The 21,089-nt window shown below is 41.1% G+C and overlaps 1 protein-coding gene across 1 annotated transcript; it reads left to right on the top strand.

The window, feature by feature from the left end:
* Positions 1-4,446: 4,446 nt before the first annotated feature.
* Positions 4,447-20,246, top strand: LOC121514526 (ETS domain-containing protein Elk-3-like). The gene is made up of 5 exons (XM_041794671.1): positions 4,447-4,725; positions 12,956-13,164; positions 13,427-14,215; positions 18,638-18,760; positions 19,490-20,246. Exons 2-5 carry the CDS (start codon positions 12,958-12,960, stop codon positions 19,586-19,588), a joined length of 1,218 nt encoding a protein of 405 aa, XP_041650605.1. The 5' UTR covers positions 4,447-4,725; positions 12,956-12,957; the 3' UTR covers positions 19,589-20,246.
* Positions 20,247-21,089: the final 843 nt, after the last annotated feature.

Here is a 21,089-nt window from a genome sequence, read left to right as displayed (position 1 = left end):
CTGTTGCATGAAGGCACAGGGTGGCCTGAAACATCTGTGTAGATATTCTTGGGAACATTGCTCAAACACTCATTTTACTCACTGACAGAGGAATGAGGAGTTTCAAATATAGCCTACTCTGTCTGAATTGTTGGACAATAACTTACACAATAATTTTATATGAATATAAACGTGTAGAGGAGCTGGTTCAAGCTGCCAAACCTCTTCTCTTTACTTGTGACATTCCTTGGTGTCCCATTTAAGAAAGTGGTCTAAGGCAGTGGTTCCCAATGTTGGGGTCGGGATCCCCTTGGGGGTTGCTGGACACTGAAAGGGGGTCTCTAGATGCCTTAAACAGACAAATTAAGTTTTTTTTTTTTTTTCTCAAATTACACATTTACCATTTCACACCAATTCTGCCAAATTTTAACTGCTTTCATAACTTTTCCCATCAATTTTGCCCATTTTACCTCATTTTACCACTTAAAAAACATTCTTGTCCATTTATACAACTTTCCACCACTTTTTTCTGCTCATTTTTGCCATTTTTAATCCAGTTCTTGCCACTTTCCGCCTGGTGTCATCTCTGTTGACCTATTATTGCCTGTATTAAGCATTTTAGACCACTTTTACTCCCATTTTTGCCCATTTTAACCACATTTCATTATTTGTTATGCCCATCTTTGTCAGTTCAACCTATTTATGCCAAATTCTGCCTATTTTCATGCCTCAGTTAACCCATTTTTGCCTGTTCAAACCCATTTTGGCCACTTTTGAATGCCCTTTTACTACTTTTTGGGCCTGTTTTTGACTCTTTTATCCAGATTCACAACATTTGCATATTGTTTTGCCACTTTTATCTAATTTTTTCCCCTTCTAACTCATACTTTCAAAATCAAGGATCAATGTACAACCCCAATTCAAAAAGTCTATTTAAAAAGTCAATCAAAATAAAACATGCATATAAAATAAAGACAATCTAAAATCAATATTAAAGGGCATCGATATTGCTTTGGGGCAGCAGAGACCTTTTTCCTTGTATTTGCCTGACTACTCTAGTATCTGTGTGCTGTCCTGTGATCATCTTTGGGGCGTTAGAAAGAGACTATTCAGCGTTTTGGCCCAGGGTGCTGAATCTGTCCTCATCATCCTAGGTGTGCCTCCTCAGACCCTGCAGGATGCCCTAGCCAGAAAAGACAAAAGAGCTGCCTAGTTAGTCCTCTGTACTTCTTTAAATCTTTCACTTTTTCTCCTAATGTGCATTCTTTATAGTCTGAGGGAATCTGGAAAACCTAGTTCTGTACTGATGCAAAATAATGTAAAAGCTGAAACCTTGGATTGTGCCGATCCTCTTCCAACAGTTTATTCCTGGTCAGTCTGTCATCCATAGCCACGCCAACGCAGAACCACCAAATAATGCCAGCTGGGAGGCAGAGGTCAATGAAAGTCATAAAACATAACTTGCTGTGAAAACAAACAAACAATTGTAGCTACTTAAAGTGTGTTTAAGGCTGTTACTTTACCTACCAGTTTGTGTGCATATTTTTATAGTCTCAAAAATGAAATAATGCCAATTTGAATTTCTGAATGAAAACTGACTATCTGTAAGACCAATTGGCACTGGTATTAACCCTTTAAAACCTGAGTTTCTGGACTCTTTTCTTGTTTTAACCATAAAAGGCCCAGAAAATGTCCTATGAGTACATGCTTTTGCCCATTTTTCCACAATACTTAGAACTTTAAATATATGGCAGTTGTTTACATTTTACTGCATGTTGGGACTTCCGGTTTGTAGATGAGACTGTCGACAGCAAAAACGAGGAGCTCCCAGCTGAATAAGTTTAAAAAACGGAGGAAACCCTTATAATCATAACTTGACGACGGAAACATAATTAACATGGATAAAACACATTTTACTGCATATTAAGAGTGTTTTAACAGTTTAAAATGAAAAAAAAAAAACAAAAAAAAGGGGGAACTTTATGCTAGAATCTTAGCGAGAAAAGGGGAAATTACAGTAATAACCACATGTTGGCTGTGAAGCACAGTTTCTCAGCTTTCAGAAACTGAATTTTTCCGATAACACAAACAGTCATGCAATTATGGTCATGCAAAGTGTGCTTCAACGGGATTTAAAGGGTTAAATGAGAAAAACATAATTCAGTAACAGTAAAACAATTTTGAAATGTTTGATATTTATAACATGATTTAATGGTGTGCATTTTTTGTGCAGCAGGATGAAAAACATGAGTATTTTAGAATAATTGACCTCACAAAAAAATAATGATGCATTTTAACCAATGTTGCTACTAATCAATGATATATGCCAGGCTGCAATCATCCATAAATCAGTTATCTAATTTTCATGTAGTATCTTGCAAGAAAATCATTTTTGTGTATTTTGCATCTAAAAATGCAGTGACATCATCAATGAAACATGACATTTAAAGGGTTAAAAAATTAAAATGAATGAGTATTTGACATTTATGATTAGGTCTGACCTTGAATGAGAAAAATATAATTCAATAACAGTAAAACAATTTTGAAATGTATGATATTTCTAACATGATTTAAAGGTGTGCATTTTTTGTGCAGCAGGGTGAAAAACGTGAGTATTTTAGAATAATTGACCTCACAAAGAAATAATGATGCATTTTAACCAATGTTGCTACAAATCAATGACATATGCCAGGCTGCAATAATCAAAAAATAAGTTATCTAATTTTCCTGTAGTATCTTGTAAAAAAATCATTTTTGTGTTTGTTTTATCAAAAAAAAATTTGTTTGTTTACATTACAAACATGGCAGTTAAATGGTTTAAAGATATGACAATTATTGAGTATTTGGTATTTTTGTTTTTGGCACAAGTTGATGAAACAAGGAAAAAAATTAAACAATTTTAAATAAACTCATATAACTTTTTTATTTACAGTAATAGCCCCTGTGCATTTTTTGTACACTAGGAGGAAAATGAGGCAGCAATTTGTAGGGATACCAGAGGGTTAAAAATCTGCATTTTAGTTTAGAAATTTCAGCAGTCCTGAGTAATCTCTTGTATTACAAATACTGATAGCACATTCCCCTTTAAGCACTTCACTGAACATTAACAGACATATTTGTATGACGAGTATTGTGTTGTATTTTTGAAATTTCAACCAAAAAAAATAGCTTTATATAGGCTAAGGTGGTCTTTGTACATATCATACAACATTCTTGTAAAATACCCTAAATTCTCTTTTTAAGGTTGGTATAACAACTTAGAGATTGACAAATTAAATACATTCCCCTAACTATAATTTCTTTGAGCACAATACTCTTGTGTTTTTTCCACCTCTGTTGACTGCAGAGCAGCATCACATCCCCAAACAGCTGTTGTACCCCCCCCCCCCAAAAAAATAAAAAAACCTGGAGTGTCGATATCTCAGGGTTAAACATGTCAGAGTTGAGTCTAATTTTAAGTCCATTCTGAGTGAAATGGTCATCAGTGTTGGAGTTATTTTGCAGATGGAGTTCCCCCATCATGCCCTTGGGCAGAGTGTTTCAGTGTGTCTTATATGTATTTAGTCATGTTTGGATGGTGCCTGCTGTACAGTGATCCATGTTGGATTTCTTTTGCTTATGTTTCTGGTGGGTTGTTGTGTTTTTCAATGTGAGACACATCCACACCATGAGTGAAGTTATTCACTGAGTTACAGGTTCACAACTGTAACTTTAGGTGTCCCTAATGAACTTAATGGTGCATAAACTTGCTATGAGGTTGACTCTCTGCTTCGTTTTTTCAGAGCAGACTCCCCTTGCCACAGATTTAAAAGAGTTACTGATGCTCTTTCACATTGTAAACTATTTAAAACTTTAAAGTGTAGTTTAACCATATTCAGTGTGGACTGATATAGATGCTTTTAACGTTTTAATTGCCCTCTATGAATTTAACCAGCACATTTTCATTAATAAATTTGTATCACTTCTTGTTTCTTTCACCCTTGAGGCCTTTTTTCTGTAAATGATAAATGAAAATGTTACATTGTCAATGATAAATGAGTGCGAAATAATCAAAAAGATCAGATTTGCCACCATTTTCATCAAATTACAATAGAATTCATCAACTTAACCCCAATTTAATCAGATCTATTCATGAATTATCACTTTTATAATTGAGATGCATTTTACCACTCCATTATTCAATGCATGTGAGTTATTATCACCTCCACTTTTATAATTACATTTTCGATACTTCCGCCCTTCATAAAGTCGGAACTGGTTTGGTAACTTCCGCTGAAATGCGCAGATTTATTCCAATCTACTTCTCTGTCACCAACACATTCCACCTAAAAACGACTTTCGCCTGTGAATAGAAGTGTTGTTTGAAACGAGGTGGACTTGAACGCACCACGGTAGGTTGCGGTCTGATGATGTCAGTTCACGGGCTGTAGGAGTTTCTGTATCTCCATGTGTGCCGTCAGAGCATAGGCCTACTGCTGGCCGTCCGCGGGCAGGCAGAGGAGAAGAGGAGGGGAGGAAAGTGTGTTTACACAGACGGCAAACTGCCTGGGGAATCGTAGGGGAGAGGAAGTCAGCCGGCTCTGTGTCTGCCTGCTCCAACTTCCTGCTCAGAAAAAGAAAAAGCCCAGGATCCTATTTCAGACCAGCACAACTGTGTGGAGCAGAAGTAAGCATGGAAAAACAAGGAATCACACAAGCTTCACCGTAAAGTTTCGAGGAGGGAAAACACGGAGGCAGACATCGCAGGTAACTAAAATGACCAACATCTTTCTATGAACTGAACTTTGTTGGCTTGGAGAGCCGAGTAACGCATGTTTAGTAGTACTAGCGAATGTTTTTCCACACTTAAATTGATTTCCTTCTGCTGTAAAGTATTTTTTCTTGAGTTTAACTTCACCCTTTAAGTGATTTTTGAAGTTTTAGGGGAGAATAGTTACAGATTTAGTCACAATAGTGTCGTTTTCCGGTCAGAGCAACATCTTGAAAATGAGTCAGTGGGGCAGAAAAGTGATCCAGACCTCTGTGCGCAACAGTTAGTGCAACTTTTAAGTCCCGGATACGAGCGTAGCTTTCCCAGAAGAAGAAGCAAACAATGGACGAGCGGTGCAAGAACACCCTCGGCTGCTGTTTAGAGATGCTTTTTCTTGTGGGCCCATGTTGAATTTTCCACCGTCTACGAACAGGAAGAAGGCAGATTTAGTCATGGCTAAGTAATGTCTGCACACACACTCCATCTAATCTCATTAGGAGTTTCCGTTCAGCCAACACACTGGATGGCTTTGTGCGCACGGCGAGACCTCTCAGACTGAGCATCCGCAGTAGGGCTCCTGATCCCGGACCAAAACCAACACAATAGCCCGGGATATTCATAGAGAGTGGTGTACTGTGTCTGTAGGGCTCCATATGATTCATGTTATCTCTGTGTGGCAGGCTCATATCTCATATAAGGCGTCAGCATTGAGATTATAATCACATTATTATATTGAATGACATTTGAATTGTGATGACTGTAGGATAGGGGTTGGACAATATATTAATCTGGCTGCTATCATCCTTGTAAAAAATATTGATATTTTGGTCACAAAAAGACAGTTCTCTAATCAGATTTCTCTATTGGTGTGACTCAGTGAGTAAACACTTACATGAATGAGGGTAATGTGAACGGAAATGAATTGCCCAAAGAAGAAGTTGACAGCAGAAGAAAAGAAGAGGAAGAAAGCAGAATAATGTCATACAGCGGTGACAGAAGCCAAAGGATGAAGTGTGACAAGAGAGGAAGCTGACACCAATACTGCACTTATGGTCCGTCCAATCAGAGTGATTTTTCATTATATGACATTCAGTGTTACCTGCAGAATGATACTAGGGCGGTAGGGGTGGAAAAGCTGTTCTTGTATGCCTTAAGTGTTTAGATGCTCAGACAACAAAACTTACCTGTTGAAATGCTTGTGTTGATATTCTGTTATCACTGCAGGTGAGCTGAATGCTTACTGTTGATGAGGTAGTGTGCAACCATTATCTTAGAGTTAACTGGCAGAAAGCAGGTGTAAAAAAATGATTAAATGACGTATAAGAAGCTTAATTCTTGACATGGGATGCCGCTCCACTAACAGTGCATTTATGGGGCTTTTCCACGATGACTTGTTGCCATGCCAATCCAAACCAAGCCATGCTGATTAACTTTTTATATCCAGTTTGGCCGCACCTAGAATGGTCCTGCTCTGGAGCAGGGCCCAAGCACGCCCACCCTGCCTCCTAGCGGACCACGGTGACGTCGAGCCAATAGCACGAAGAGGCATAATGTGAGTGGACAGATCAACCAAACAGTGCTTTTTCTACTTCTGGTGGAAAAAAATGATGCTTACTGAAACACAGCTGTTCAAAATCATCGGCTCTAAACTCTGAGTCATCAGCTTTAGACTTGCCCTCAAACAGGTAGCTTGGTTGTGGTGGGAAAGCAAATCCCCTGGCATGCTGGGAGACTGCAGAGCCAAGTTGCTCAATGCAATGGAAAAGCTCAATTAGTAGAGACTTACTAAATTAGTTCACACTCCTCGCTTTTGTCCATAGATAATGAACTTAAAAACTGACTTTAAAATAGAACAGGAAAGTAATGGTCAGCAAATATACTTCGGTGGCAGCCCAAGTCTCATCCATGTGTGGGAAATGCAGAATAGCTATATTGGGCTATTATTAAAGAGGGTTACGCATAGTCATGTGCAAGACCAAGTTTTTGGTATGTATGGCGTAAGGATTTCGATGTTCCACAACCCGGGGATGGGGAGGGGTGGGGTAGATTCAGGCTAGACACATGTCAACAAATGTGTGAGTCACTCGGGCAGCCAAGGTCAAGCCTAATGGCATCTCTTTTGTCCAGTCTTTTTCACCCCTGGTAATTCATGCAAAGACCTTGGGACATCCACAGCACAAATAGGGGTTCGAGGCAAGCCTGCTGTCCACTCAGGTGGTACCCTAGGTCAAGCTTACTCACCACATCTGCCCCTTAGTTCTTCCTAAAGGTGTGGAGTTTTACATTTTTTTCAGCAGATAACTGTATTTCCCCATACCCCTGTTAATATGCAACGACATCCAGAGAACAACTGGGGTTGTGTCACTTCACCTTCCTGCCCAACGTGGCCTCAGGTTGCAATATCCATGACTTAATTCAGTCTCAATTTTTGACCCAAATGGGCCTAAAAGTTTTGCACAGCACTGATGTATGTACTCGTGTTTCTTATGGGATTGTATCCTATCATAGTGTATCATTACATTTTGTATCATACAACTCACAATAGTAAAAAATCAAATAGTATTGAGACTGGTTTCAATACCATGGTAATAAAAATAGAAGTCCAGGATAACCAATCTGGTTAATTTCTTGTTTTCAGTCAACAAAATTTGCAGACAGACTTCTACAAACTGTCTAAATACATTTGCATTGCTTTGATAACATCACATCTTCAGCATATCATTTGTTTTTTTTGCAAATTGGGATATATTCATTTACCAACACCCTTTTCATATGAATAGTTGTATTGAATATCTTGACGACCTTAGCACGGACTGTTTGATATGTTATGGTATGGTGAGTTATTCTAGAGCAGGTCTATACTGTTGTGGACCTCTGCACAACATCTTGCAGAGGTGAATGTTAATGTGTCACAGTAGACCTGTTAGCTCAGCAGCTCTTTATTGGTGACGTTCACTTCTTCTTCAAAGTGTTTAGAAGTCAAACCAAAATCTGGGTTCAGAGAGGGTTAAAGGGTGGAGCTGTGAAAAAAGGGACACTGATGTGATCTTGTGACCCCTTCTCCCTTTGGGATCCTGATGGGAAGTGTGGCAGGGCCGGGGAAACGCTCCCCTGCTGTGGGATCCCCTCTCCTCATCATTTGTCCTTGGAAGTAGAATAGGAGGAAGTCCTGACTCTGACAGGTTTGTAGTTTCACATGGTAGATAGAAAACTCGGGGGAGAGCAAGTGTCGGAAATGAGTTCAGCCCTCTCTCTGTCTCCTCTCTGCACAGAGATATCTTGTGGTTAACGACCAGACTGTGATCTTTGTTTTTTTTTTTTTAGCATCATGCAATAATTACTCCATGTGTATTAAGAGATAGAAACACACTTAGATCTGTTTGCATGTTTGTTGTGTGAATGTTTTAGTTAGCCTTCAGAAACTGCCCAAGCTCTATCTTACTTTGGGGGATGTTTAAACATTTCTCAGAGACATACACAATTTTAAGCAGCTGAACAAACTCTGACATGTAAAAATCTGCAGAACAAAAGCACCAAATGTCTGATTATAGTATTACTTACTGCTCTAACTACAAGCATAATCAGACATTTAGTCTGTGATAGTTTTCAGTACTTAGAGCTCATGAGTAGTTTTAAACTGGTTATGAAACAGACTGAAATCAAAAGCAAATAACACCATAAGCAATGTTATTTTCAATTCCTGAAACTGCTGCAGTAGGTGTCAGATAAAATGAACATCCTCCCACTGCTGTAACAGCCCTTTATAACCTTTTCCACCACAAACTCTTGTCATTCATGATATATATAAAGATGAAAGGATGAAGTTTTTTTGTTAAAAATATGACTTACACACATGCAGGACATATTGGCAAAGAGATAAGAGGAATTGCGTTGATAGCAGGGGGTACCAAAATCAACATAACCAAAACCCATGCATTGATGTAATATCTGTATTGGCCAATATTGACTCTGTGAACCAATATTGGAAGCCAGTATTTATCAGTAGTTTCCAATCAGTTTCCTGCTGTCATCCAAAATACCTCACTCTAATTCAAAGAAGAGATTTTCTATTGGACAGAAAAAGTCAGCCTTTTGACAAACTGGTTTGTTTTCATCGTCAAACATATGAGAGATTACTGTCATACTGGGAGTTTTACAAATCAGATCAATTGTTTTAAACATTAATTTCGGAAATAGGGCTGAACGATTTGGGAAAATAATCTAATTGCATTTTTTCCCCCCCAATATTGCGATTTCACATGTGATTGTTTCTGAAGTTGCTCATCTTATGTTACTTCCCAAAAACACAAGCAATACATCATTCTATACTATAAGCAACACAATATTAGATTAAACAAGGGCTAAAAAATTGAAAAAAAATAACTTCTTGTGCTGATTTTGATTTGTACTGCAAATCGTATATGAATTTTTTGTATTGAAGGGAGTGAAAATTTTTATATTATTGTCATGTGCAATAAGAAAAAAAGTTGCAAAAATAAAGAAAGTAGGATTTTTGTAGACTATTATAAGAAAATTACTTTTGAATGATTACATGATATGTAATGCATAACTTCTCCACCACAAAAAAGGTATAAACTGGTATTTTGGTACACATTTAAGGTAAAAGAAATATTGTACCTTCTGCGATTTGAAAATTGAAACAGGCCATATTTCGATTTAATCTAATTTGCAATTCATTGCCCAGCCCTAATTGGCAACATCATTGGTATGTTTGTATTCTCTAACAACTAACTCAATATATTTTCTAAGAAAACTTGATCAAGTTACACCTTTTTTAAATGATTTTTCCTGTGTTTCTTGTGTTTTGCTACTCTGGGTTGAGCTGTTGGCTGCATTGCTCACCACTGCCCCTGAGATTTGTGGCGGTATTGCTACATTCTTGTTCCGTATCCCTAAGCTTCAAGAGAACGGGTGCAAAACAGACTAAATCAACACGACAGAAAGGTCCATCCGTTCCCATATGCATTTCAAACGTAGAGCATAAATGAGCCTTAAGTCAGTATGCATGATATTATCGGCATGACATTGGTATCAGCAGATGGTAGCCAATTGTAACGGCAGGAGTGCATTTCTGCTTATATTTAGAGTGGCTGCCTATCAGCTCTAAACACTGGACGTACTAACATATAAGTCAGTGGAGTTTTAGGCTCGACCAACAGATCTCCATCAGCTGAAGACTTTTCTTAATTTGTCATTATTCTTTATACTTTAAAGTGTGTTTTAAGGACTTAAATTTGTTCATTTGTTCATCCTAAAACTCTATTTTAATGACTCAAGTTTTAGGTCTGAACATTAACATATTGATATCCATATTGGCCAAAATTAATTTGTAAATCTCAGTATATCAGTATCAGCAAAAATCTAATATTGTGCATCCCTATCTCCAAGGATATCAGCAGGATAAATACAATATTTCCATTTTTTTAAATTTCAATTGCTAAGATGTGCTGCCCTCCATACCAAGTTACACAAATGCATTGGCAGAATTTTGGTACTGAAAAGTTACCAATGTATTTTTACAATTTAGAAAAAGACTCTTTTTTTGCAGGCTTTGGCTGCAAATATGACGAAGATCTGCACTTTTTTTGTAAAGCTGTTGTACTTTTCAATGTAATCACTTATTAGCATTACAGTTGTATCTTGCTAGAGCATTCTGCATTTGAAGGTGTCAAAGCACCAAAAAGTTTTTTTTAACCTTACCTAAGTATTTCTAGATTATCTAATTATTTTCCCATTTTATTATCCCTCATTCATCTTAGTGATTACCCACAGCGCTTACCTCCCAACACACACGTGCTCAAACACACACTGTGAATCAGTGAGTTCCTCTGAGGCAGACAGGAGCTCCGAGGCTGCACATTCCTCTATTAAAGGAATAACCCACCCTGGGCCCGTCATACTTCCTGTGGAGAGAGGGCCAGGTTGGACCGCAGCATATTTCTGGCTTGAGCTGTTGTTCCTCATATGTTTTTTTTTCTCTCTGCTTCTGCTGCTACATTACACTTCACTCTTTAACACTGTTCTATTCATCACCGGTCTACTCGTCCTCACACCACATGTTGGAGCTAAAACAGGCCCTTCCCTCAGCAGACGCTAACCTAGTTTTGTCTAAAATGTACAAAATAAAAGCTTTCTCATGATTCAGTATGAAGATTTTTGCACTGAAATGTCTACATTTAAAAAAAGAAGATATTTCTAACAGTTTTAAAAGCAGAGAAAAAATTGTTATAGTTGTCACAATGGCTGCTGTGACAGATCCACCCAGACAGAGAAGGCATGAAACTGCTGTTCTGTTGCTGTATCTCATTCATGTTGAAACTTGTCCTGGGGTCCAAGCCCCCTTAACCCACCCCACACCTCTAAGCATTACCAAGCTATGCTGAGACTTGCTACTCAGAGTCTATTAAAAGTGGACTTTTGGTCGATGCTGCCGTCATAGGATGCTGTTTGGGTCACAACACAAACCAGGAAAACATCTTTTAGCAGATTTTCTCCCTTATGACTTTAAATTCATCCAGGAATCATAAATGGTGGTTTACTATTTAGTAAAAACGCCTTATGAAATGTTGTTTTTCAGTTGTTTAATGAACACTAGAACTGATGGGGGTCTCCATATACCAAAATAGCCAACAGGTCAAATTTACCCATTATCAGAGTACATCAATTTTCACAAAGAGTACTGATCAAGAGGGTTTATTTAACCACAGACGGACTGAAAGTGTTTTGTGGACTTGGAGAAGGCTTATGATCGTGTCCCTCTGAGGATCATAGGGGATTACTGCAAGAATAGGGGGTGCCTGGGCCACTGCGGCAAGCCATCAGGTCTCTGTATAACCAAAGTGAGACCTGTGTCCATATTCCCAGCACAGAGTTAGACACGCTCCTGGTAGATGTTGGCCTCTGCCAGGGCTGCCCCTCACTTGGATTCTGTTTTTGATTTTCATGGACAGGATCTCGAAGCACAGCCGGGGGTTGGAGGGTTTGCGCCGTGGATTGCGCCCTCTTGATGGGGAGTGATTCTCAGATGAAGGAGTTCAAGTATTTTATGGTCCTGTTCTCGAGTGGGGGTCAAAGGGAGCATGAGATTGACAGGCAGATTGGTGCAGTGTCAGTAGTACTGTACTGTCGGTCTGGTGTGGTCAAGAGGGAGCTGAGTTGAAAGGCAAAGCTTTCGATTTACCGGCCAGTCTACCTCCCAACCCTCACCTATGGTCATGAACTCTGGGTAATGACCAAAAGAATGAGAACACGGATACAAGTGGCCACACTCTGTTTTCTCTGGATGGTGGCTGAGCTCAGCCTCAGAGGTAGGATGAGGAGTCCAGACATCCAGAAGGAAACTAAGAGTAGGGCTGGGTCATCTCATCAGTATGCTTCCTGGATGCCTACATTTGGAGGTCTTCCAGGCACGAGGAGACCTCAGGGAACACCCAAAATGCATTGCAGGAATTTATCATGTCTAGTCTGGGAATACCTCAGGATTCCCCAGAAGGAGTTGGAAAGTGTCGCTTGGTAGAAGGGTGTCTGGGTTGACTTGCTCAGCTTGCTACCACCATAACCCAGCCCTGGGATGAAGAGAGATGTTTTGGTTTTTTTTGTTTTTTTAATTGGCTTTGGTAGCCACATTTGAAGATAGTCTATGAGTTGATTAGGTGATGCAGCTCTAGACAGAAGGCATGTTTATCTACTGGCATGAAATACAAATGAAAAATCAATGCTTTTTTATCTGCTAAATTTTACCCATGAGGTAGTTCAAGGTATAAATAGTTATTTATTTAAAATCTGGATCCGTGCGAACACCAGGTATATAACAAATGTTGAGGAAAAGTCAATGACTAAGTTTATTAATACAAATTTAGGCACAATTCAAAAACAGCCTCAGGTAAATTATACCCAATGGCAGTTCTTGTGTTAAGATTCTTGCTGTGAATAATCACCTTTAAACTGATAAGATTAATAAAGTGAAGAGAGCAACAGGTAGCCAAAGTCTTGTTTCCCTCTGAGAGAGTTTATTCAGTCATTAAAGCATCTTGCATGCCATAAATGTGTCCATACTTCCTGATGGTTTCCTGTCAGGTGATGTCTCTGAGTGGGTTTGTTTCACTTTTGTCTCATAGAGGAAAAAGCCACTAAAAAGCTGACTTAAGACATCATCATGTGACTATTTTAACAGTCAAATGTCTCGTCCCCCTCCTCTCTCTTCAGCTATGGACAGTGCCATCACTCTGTGGCAGTTCCTGCTGCAGCTGCTGCTTGACCAGAGCCACAAACACCTGATCTGCTGGACGTCCACGGACGGTGAATTCAAGCTGCTGAAGTCAGAGGAAGTGGCGAAGCTTTGGGGCCTTCGCAAGAATAAGACCAATATGAACTATGACAAGCTGAGTAGAGCGCTGCGATACTACTACGACAAGGTGAGATTAAACAGCGTGCTGATTCATTGGAGTTGCAAGAGAGTGGAAACAACCTCTTTGTGGTTCTTCTCTTTAGAGCCACAATTTCCTTGGATAGACACTTCCACTTCCTCTTTCTTAGCAAAAACAGTGTAAAGCCTCTGTGATGCAGACTCTGGCACAATTGTATCAGTTTCTGAGTATAGTTCTGTAGTGATCATGTGATCTGTTATTTTATAGATTGATATCAGTAAAGGTGCGTTTGTGTTTCCCTCTTTTCCAGAACATCATCAAGAAGGTGATTGGCCAGAAGTTTGTCTACAAGTTTGTGTCCTTCCCTGAGATCCTGAAGATGGACCCACAGGCAGTGGAGATGGGCTTGGCTTCTGGAAGGTTTCCCCTGCAGGAAGGAGAGGCCTCAGAGCTGGAAGTGGAGGAGGAGGAGGAAGAGGAAGGGGAGGAGGAGGCCCAGAGGAGGGCCCTGGCAGCACTTGGGGCGCAGCAGTGTCGGAACGACTACCTCCGCTCTGGTCTCTACTCCTCTTTCAGCATCAGCTCCCTGCAGAACCAGCCCGAGCTGCTCCGAGCTCTGCGGGAGCGCCAGGAGGAGCCGCGCTCTGTCATTCGCTTTGGCACCAACGCCAATGACAGAAGCCCCCCACCGTCTACCAAACCAGAGTCCTACGTCTCCCCTCGCATGTCCAAACACCAATCCCCATCCTCTCCCCTCGCCAAACCCTCCCAGACCAGAGGAAGCTGGAGCACGGCTGCCGATGATGATGAGCAGGAGGACTCTGATCAGAGTGCTCAGCCACTCAACCTCTCCTCGGGGCACAGGGAGCGAGCCCTGCAGCTTCCTGAGAAGAGGAGCAGCAGCAGCAGTGTCAGGAGTAGCTCTACTAGTAGTAGTAGTAACCAAGGAGATGGACTCCCACCAAAAAGCAAAAAGCCCAAAGCTCTGGAGATCCCTGCTCCATCCCTGCTGCTGTCAGGGAGCGACATCGGCTCCATTGCCCTGAACAGCCCAGCACTGCCGTCTGGGTCCCTTACGCCTGCCTTTTTCACTGCACAGGTGATTAACCTAAATATAAACATCCATCATTTTCTCTGAGAGCACACTACACATAAAAGTCTTCTATGCTCCTCATTTAGAGCATTAAAATTATGATTAAGGCACTTTGGGGGATTTGTGACCCATTTAAATTGTTCCTTTACATTCCCCTGATGTACAGCATAATTTATCTTTACCGCTGATTCATTTCACAAACACCTCCAACTGCTCTAAACCCTGCTCATCTGCCTCTAGTTGAGACATGTCTGCATAGCCCAAAGCTCCCCTTTGACACATTTTAACCAGTTTTGTTACTTCTTTTCTTAATAATTTAAGGTAGACCAGCAGACAGCATGTCACTCTGAGCCAGCTGAAGCACAGTGAATCTAATAAGAATCAAATCTCAGAGAACAATAATATTTCTGATGCTTTTTGTTTCTGTTCCCTCTGTGTGATTGGCTCGCCGGCCACAGGGGATGATGGGATTTAACCAGAGTCTGATGTCAGTGTCCTTAAAGAGACATCTGACACAGTCTGGCATGTGCTACTGGAAAGACTGCAGCTTTATTTATTTAAGGAGCAACTTAAACCTAAATTTACCCAAGAAATAGACTGAGGGAGGATATTAAAATGGTAAATATTTATGAGTCTAAGGGTGGCTGTGGAGGGTCACATATAAGGCAAAATACACTTTTTCAGGCTTTTCTAGCAAAAATATGTGCCCCTGGTCTGTCCAAAATCCTCCCAAGAATCAGAACAAATCCCCCCACCTTTCAGACAAATGTGTGCTAAAGCAAGCCGTTCTCAGATTTTCCCCTCATGATGTCATGTGGAGAGTTAGCACCACCCCCAGGTTCGGTTGGCCCTCCCCACTTGAAAGAAAGTTCTGCCCTCCTCTCCTGATCCTTCTCTCAGCTGCCAGCTCGGCTAAGATATTTTATCGGAAAGGAATAAAATATGTGACCTTTAATATATTATTTGTTCTGAAAGTGGATTAATAAGTGCAATATGCATATGAAGTGATGCATTTTACCAAAAAGCCTTCTTACAGCCTCTAAATTACAGTGAATAGATAAATTACCTTCAGTTTTTTCATACAGTACATAGATTAAATTAGCTATTAGTATGGTAAGTAGACTAATAGGTGCAAATATGCCTATAAGGTGAGGCATTTAACTGCTGTAACTTGAATTCAGTAATAGATTAGTGTGTGTAAATGTGCATAAAAAGTAAGGCACTTTACCACAGTGAACTTTCTTACAGTATTTGAAATACATTAAAGCAGTAAGAGACAATGCATGATATTTTACATTTAAGAAAGGCTGAGGTGCTTGTTAAATGAAAATTCTATTTTCTGACACTGTGAATATTGGGTGGTCATCGGAGTGTCTCTGACCGCTGAGTGGTCACCGGAGTGAATCTGTGACTGTTGAGTGGTCATTGGAGTGACTCTGTGACTGTTGGGTGGGCATCAGAGTGACTCTGTGACTGTTGGGTGGGCATCACTATGGTGGCTTTCACACTAGTGGCCCTGTCCCTGATCTGAGTGCACTTGAGCCCAAAGTCCGGTTCGTTTGGGTAGTGTGAATGCAAACGAACCATGCCTGGGCACCAGGACTGGCCCACTTGGGGAGGTTGTCTCAGGCGCGATTCAAGTGGACTCTGGCACGGATCGGATGAGATGTGAATGCAACAGCACTCGGATATGGGACAGAGCGTTGAATCCGCTTTATGACATCATTGTAAAAGCTAAACTTCTTTCAACAGCGCAGCAGTTTGTTCACATTTTTCCCCAATAAAGGGTGGAAATCTTCAGAATTCAGTAAATAAACAGTCTGCTGTGACTCACCTTACAGATGAACACAAGTTGGAGTCAGTGAGAGGAGATGCAAAGGTAGTAAAAGTCTCCTGTCACCTCAAAAACTGCTGTATCTGTGCAGTGTGAGCCCATTTAATCCTCTGAGCTGCACGTAGATGTGCAGATACGAAGAGCGAAGTTGCTGGTATCTTAGGTCATTTTCACACCTGATAGTCCAGGGGACTCGGTCCATTTTGGAACGGAAATGGCAACAATGTTGCACTTTCCCTCTGGTTTGGTTTGCATTCATACTGCTCTTTGTTAAATGGACCAAACTGTCTGAACACCTACAACATCTGCTCGCTAGGGGCGCTGTTGTCACAAACAAACGGTGACCAAGAAGAAAAGCTGGAGTAGAAGAAGCCAAAGCGGGGAAATCCAGCTCCTTCCACCGGTCTTTTTTCCACATAAACAATGAAAGAAACAGAACTTACACTGTCTTGGGGTTTCTGCTCTTGCATTGGGGCATTACGAGCAGCCAGCGAGACGGTGAGCTGTCCAACATGTCGTTCTTTACACAGGACAAATAAATAAGCATGGACTACGACGTGTTGCCATGGCTACACAGACGCCAAGCGAGGTACCGACATGTATTTGAGTGTATTAAATCACATATAAATCCTTATATCATTACGCTTTATGCCACTTCCTGTCTTTGGTTCACAAGTTGCTCCGCTTTGCTTTCACACCTCAAACGAACCGCACCAGGGTTTGGTTGGAAGCAGACCAAGACCCCCTGTTTTCAAGCAGACCAGAGTCCGCTTGTTTGGTCTGCACCTGAGTTCGTGTGAGCTTTCACACCACTCCCAACGAACTAGACTATCCGGGAAAATGGACCAGAGTTCGTTTACAGCGGACCAAACAGCTCTGGTGTGAATGCGCCCTTAAAAGTGATTTTAATCATCCATGGCTGCAAGATGGAATTTTTGCCGGGCTAAAACAAAACAATCTTGGCTCAGGTCCTGACCCCAGTGGTTGCCATGGTAGCTTCTTCTTCTTTCTCCTACTTTGCAGGGTTGTAAACCAGCTACATGCATACCGCCACCTGCTGTTTCAGACTGAGTAAATACGCAAGTGGGCCCGAGGACGGATCAATGTTGCTCGTGTGAAAGCAAGCCGGGGGGGGAACCTTGCCGTGGCGCGGTTCGAAACAACAGGGCCTAATGTGAAAGCACCCTATAACTCTGTGACTGTTGAGTGGTCATCAGAGAACCTCTGTGTCCCTAGAAATAGTTTAGTTGAAGGATATGAGGTATTTAGAATTAAGCATTGGAAAAAAGTTCCTTTTAATTCATACTTAACGTGAAAAATGTGAAATAAGCCAACTCAGCCCTTTATTTGTGTTCACCCTATGTCTGAAAACACTAAATCTTGCAGTCTGTTTAAAATCTGAGATCATTCTGAGTCATTATAATAATACCTGCCTCTCACCTGCTATCTCTACCAACAGTCATAAAAGCACACAGCTGTGCCCTTGCTCGTATAACTCAGAAAAAAGTGGCAGGATCTCATGGCAGGAGCTCATTTGCATTCAAATAGACACATAAAAACTGAGCATTTTGATAAAGAGCTGGTTTATGCTGGGTCATTACTCCTCGGGTGCTTTGGCCACTGCATGCTACAGACCACAGCGAACTGTGTTCAAAAGTGGAAAAGAGGTATGAAATGTCATTTTTTAATAAAAATAATGGAGTAAATTAGCCTAATATAACTTTAGTAAACAGTTACGTGAGTTAGATGCAAAGCTGCATATAAGACAAGACTTACTGGTGGATGATTTATATTACAAGTTTCAAATTGTTGCATGTCACAAGTTAAGAGCTGATTTCATCCAGCTGTGACAGGTTGGTTTGTTTTTATCTTTAGTACAAGCCCTCGGGCTTCACTCCAAGCAATACCTGGCATTTAATCATCTATTTAATCAATAATGTGTTTATATTGCGGTTGTTACAAAGGGAAGTGTCTCTGCCACATCAGAGGCTTCACTGCGCTCTGAGAACGGTATAACCAGTACACCTTCGCTTTATGTGTTTTTAAGGGTGCAAAAAAAGAGATCAGAGGAAAACAAGCGATTTACGGAAATCTTCTGCAAGTCCGGCCAATGAGAGCGGGGGTGGGGGGGGGGAAGCGGCCTTAAGTGATGCCATATGGTCCAATAATTCCATTAATAATAGGAGTGAGGCCGGGTCCCTCAGCAATACTGGCTCTCTTCTCTGAGGTGACACAGTGGAGAGAAAAGGGGGGAGGGAAGACGAGAGGAGAGAAGCAGAAATTGATTTCATATGTTTTTCCTCCCCCCAGCCCCAATCAACAACATCCCCCACCGTCCACCTCCTCCTCTCCTCCAGTCATCACCCCTGTATTCTTGAGGAGAAACCACAGACTTCCTTCCTGCTCCGTCAGTTTGTTTTTCCAAACGCCGATACACGTTCATTTAGTATTTCAGCATGTTTTGCATTACCAAAATCCCTGACAGCAACGCTCTCCAACCAGTGTTTCTCTTTTTTAAATATGTTGTCTTCTCTGTTTTCCTCTTATTTACTTAAAGTCTCCCCCTTTCTGTGTTTTTTCCTCCACTCTTGCAGACTCCCTCCGGTCTGCTGCTGGCTCACAGTCCGCTGTTGTCAGGCATCCACTTCTGGAGCAGCCTGAGTCCTGTCGCTCCGCTCAGCCCCGCCCGGCTGCAGGGCCACAGCTCCCTCTTCCAGGTAAGACACACAAACAGGCATGCAGACGGGAGAAAAAAGGCAAGAGGGTGTTTGAAGGAAGGTTAACTGGAAGGATGTGCAGGTGAAATTAAGCACTGCTGCAAAATCCCCGATCTTCCCAGCAGTTATTAAAGATTGCAGGGGGACATTTTCCTGTAAAGAACAAGATCAGCTGGTTTCCAAATTTTTACCAGAGGTTACTAAATTGTGTTTTTGATGATGTTGATCTGCATTTGCATGCAGGTTTTTTCACTAGAAATATGATCAGAAATGTAAAAACCTGGTGTTTTTGCAAAAGTAGCAGACAGCAATGGTTGTGAAACTGGTTGAGACTCAGTAAGCAGAGGTGTCCTGTTTCAGCGCATGTGAGAGGGAGAGGAAATCCTGTGAATACTTCCTGTTTGAGCCCAGGGGAGCCGGTCTGAACAGGGTGGACTGGTTTTAGAGCTGCTCCTCATTTGTGCAGCACGCACACCCACACCACGGGCGCACACACACCAAACCGGATTCTTTGTGCACAAATACTGTTGACTTCTCCTTCTGTGGTTGGAGGTATGAGGGGGGAGACAGAGACGAAAAGGAAGAGGCACAATGAATCAAAAAAAAAAAAAACAGGAAACTAGACCAGTGACAATGCTACAGTTCCTCACAGGAAAGCAGCTTTCAGTGCACCCCTCTCTGTCCCTTCCTCGCTAACTCTCAGCCCCTCTCTCTCTCTTTCCTCCACAGTTCCCCAACCTAATCAACGGACACATGCCCGTCCCCCTGCCAAACCTGGAAGGAACACCCTCCTCTCTGCTCCTGTCCCCCACCACCCACAAATCCTGATCCAGGATCTGAGAAAAAAAAAATCAAACATCTTCATCCATCTCACGTGAAACTTTCTCTCATTATCATCGTCTGCAGCAGCGATCTTTTGTCTGTCTATGCTTCAGAAAAGTCCTACGAGACAGTATGTGACCTCACTTTTTTGCACTTGAGTTGCTTCAGATTCCAGTGGTTGAAAGCACTTGGTTAAAGCCATACGATGATCCGCGGCGTCTCTGAGACGCCTGTGGCTCTTTGTGATAAAGTACAGCACATTTCCACATGACCCTGTCCACCATGGACAGTAGTGACGTGTAGCTAGCCGCTAAAGACTAGCCAGAAGCTAACTCTGCATAGAGAGCTTGTTGAATCCTTGTAAAAATCTTTTCTTAAATGTTCCTCACAATGTGAAACTTGTTGTTTCGCTTGTGTTGTGTTGTTTGTATTGTATGCACTATGCTTCTCAGATAGGACCGGCTGTGCCTTGTTTTCTTTTTTTTTTTGTCTTTTCTTTTAAAATCTTTGAATGAAGACGAGATTGCAAATCAATGAAAACCTTTGTAACACTTGTATTGTTCTCTTTTTTATACTGGACTTGGTATACAGTTTGTATTCTGTATAATTTTGTATTGTGAAGAATGTCTGTCATTTTCAATAAACAAAGCATTGAATGCTTGAATGCAGTTTCTTATCTAAAGCATTTTACCATTGCTAAGCTAACAGGGCTACACCTCATTACTGCACACCATTTAGTACTAGTTTACACGAGCTTCTTTGGGAAATTATGCCTGAATTAAAGGCACAGTAGCCATTTTAAAGTGGGGTTAAACAGTGCCTGTAAAAAGTATTCATCCTTTTGGATGTTTTACCCCTCATTTTTTATAAATAAACCGTGGCCAATATAATTCAAATTTTTTGACCAAAAAGTACCAAAACCCCTCTTTAACATTGATGTGGAAGTGAACACACGTGCTTGTACTCCTTGTACTACAATTAGTCAAATGAGGATCACCTGAGTGCTGTCTAAAGTGCTTGTAGCATAAAGACACCTGTGTGTGGAAGGTCCGATCACTGGTCAATCAGTATTCCAGGCTACCATTACACCACAAAGACAAAAGAACACTCCAAGCAACTCAGTGAAAAGGTTATTGAAAAGTCTAAAGCAGGGGACAAAATAATGTGTAAATCTGCCTAGATCAGACTGTCCTCAAAAAACTGAGTGACGGTGCAAGAAGGAGACTTGTGAGAGGGGCCACCAAGACACCTAAGAAGGCGTTACAAGCTTCAGCAACTGACATGGGAGAGACTCTGCATACAACAGCTGTTGCCCGGGTTCTTCACCAGTCAAAGCTTTGTGGGAGAATGGAAAAGAGAGAGCTGCTGTTGAAGAAAACTCATTAAATCATGACGAGTTCACCAAGACTCCATGGTCAAGTGGAAGAAAGTTCTTTGGTCTGATGAGACCAAAATGGTGCTTTTGGGCCATCAGACAAGACGCTACGTTTGGCAGACACCAAACACT

Source organism: Cheilinus undulatus, linkage group 9, assembly GCF_018320785.1.
Source record: "Cheilinus undulatus linkage group 9, ASM1832078v1, whole genome shotgun sequence".
Classification (NCBI taxonomy): Eukaryota; Metazoa; Chordata; class Actinopteri; order Labriformes; family Labridae; genus Cheilinus; species Cheilinus undulatus.
Note: the sequence above shows the minus strand (reverse complement) of the source record. Positions and strands in the feature narration are given on the sequence as shown.

Coding starts and splice junctions, on each gene's coding strand:
- LOC121514526 (XM_041794671.1), top strand. CDS start 12,958: ATGGACAGTGCCATCACTCTGTGGCAGTTCCTGCTGCAGCTGCTGCTT. Junction 14,216..18,637: donor CTGCCTTTTTCACTGCACAG/GTGATTAACCTA, acceptor CCACTCTTGCAG/ACTCCCTCCGGTCTGCTGCT. Junction 18,761..19,489: donor GCCACAGCTCCCTCTTCCAG/GTAAGACACACA, acceptor TTTCCTCCACAG/TTCCCCAACCTAATCAACGG.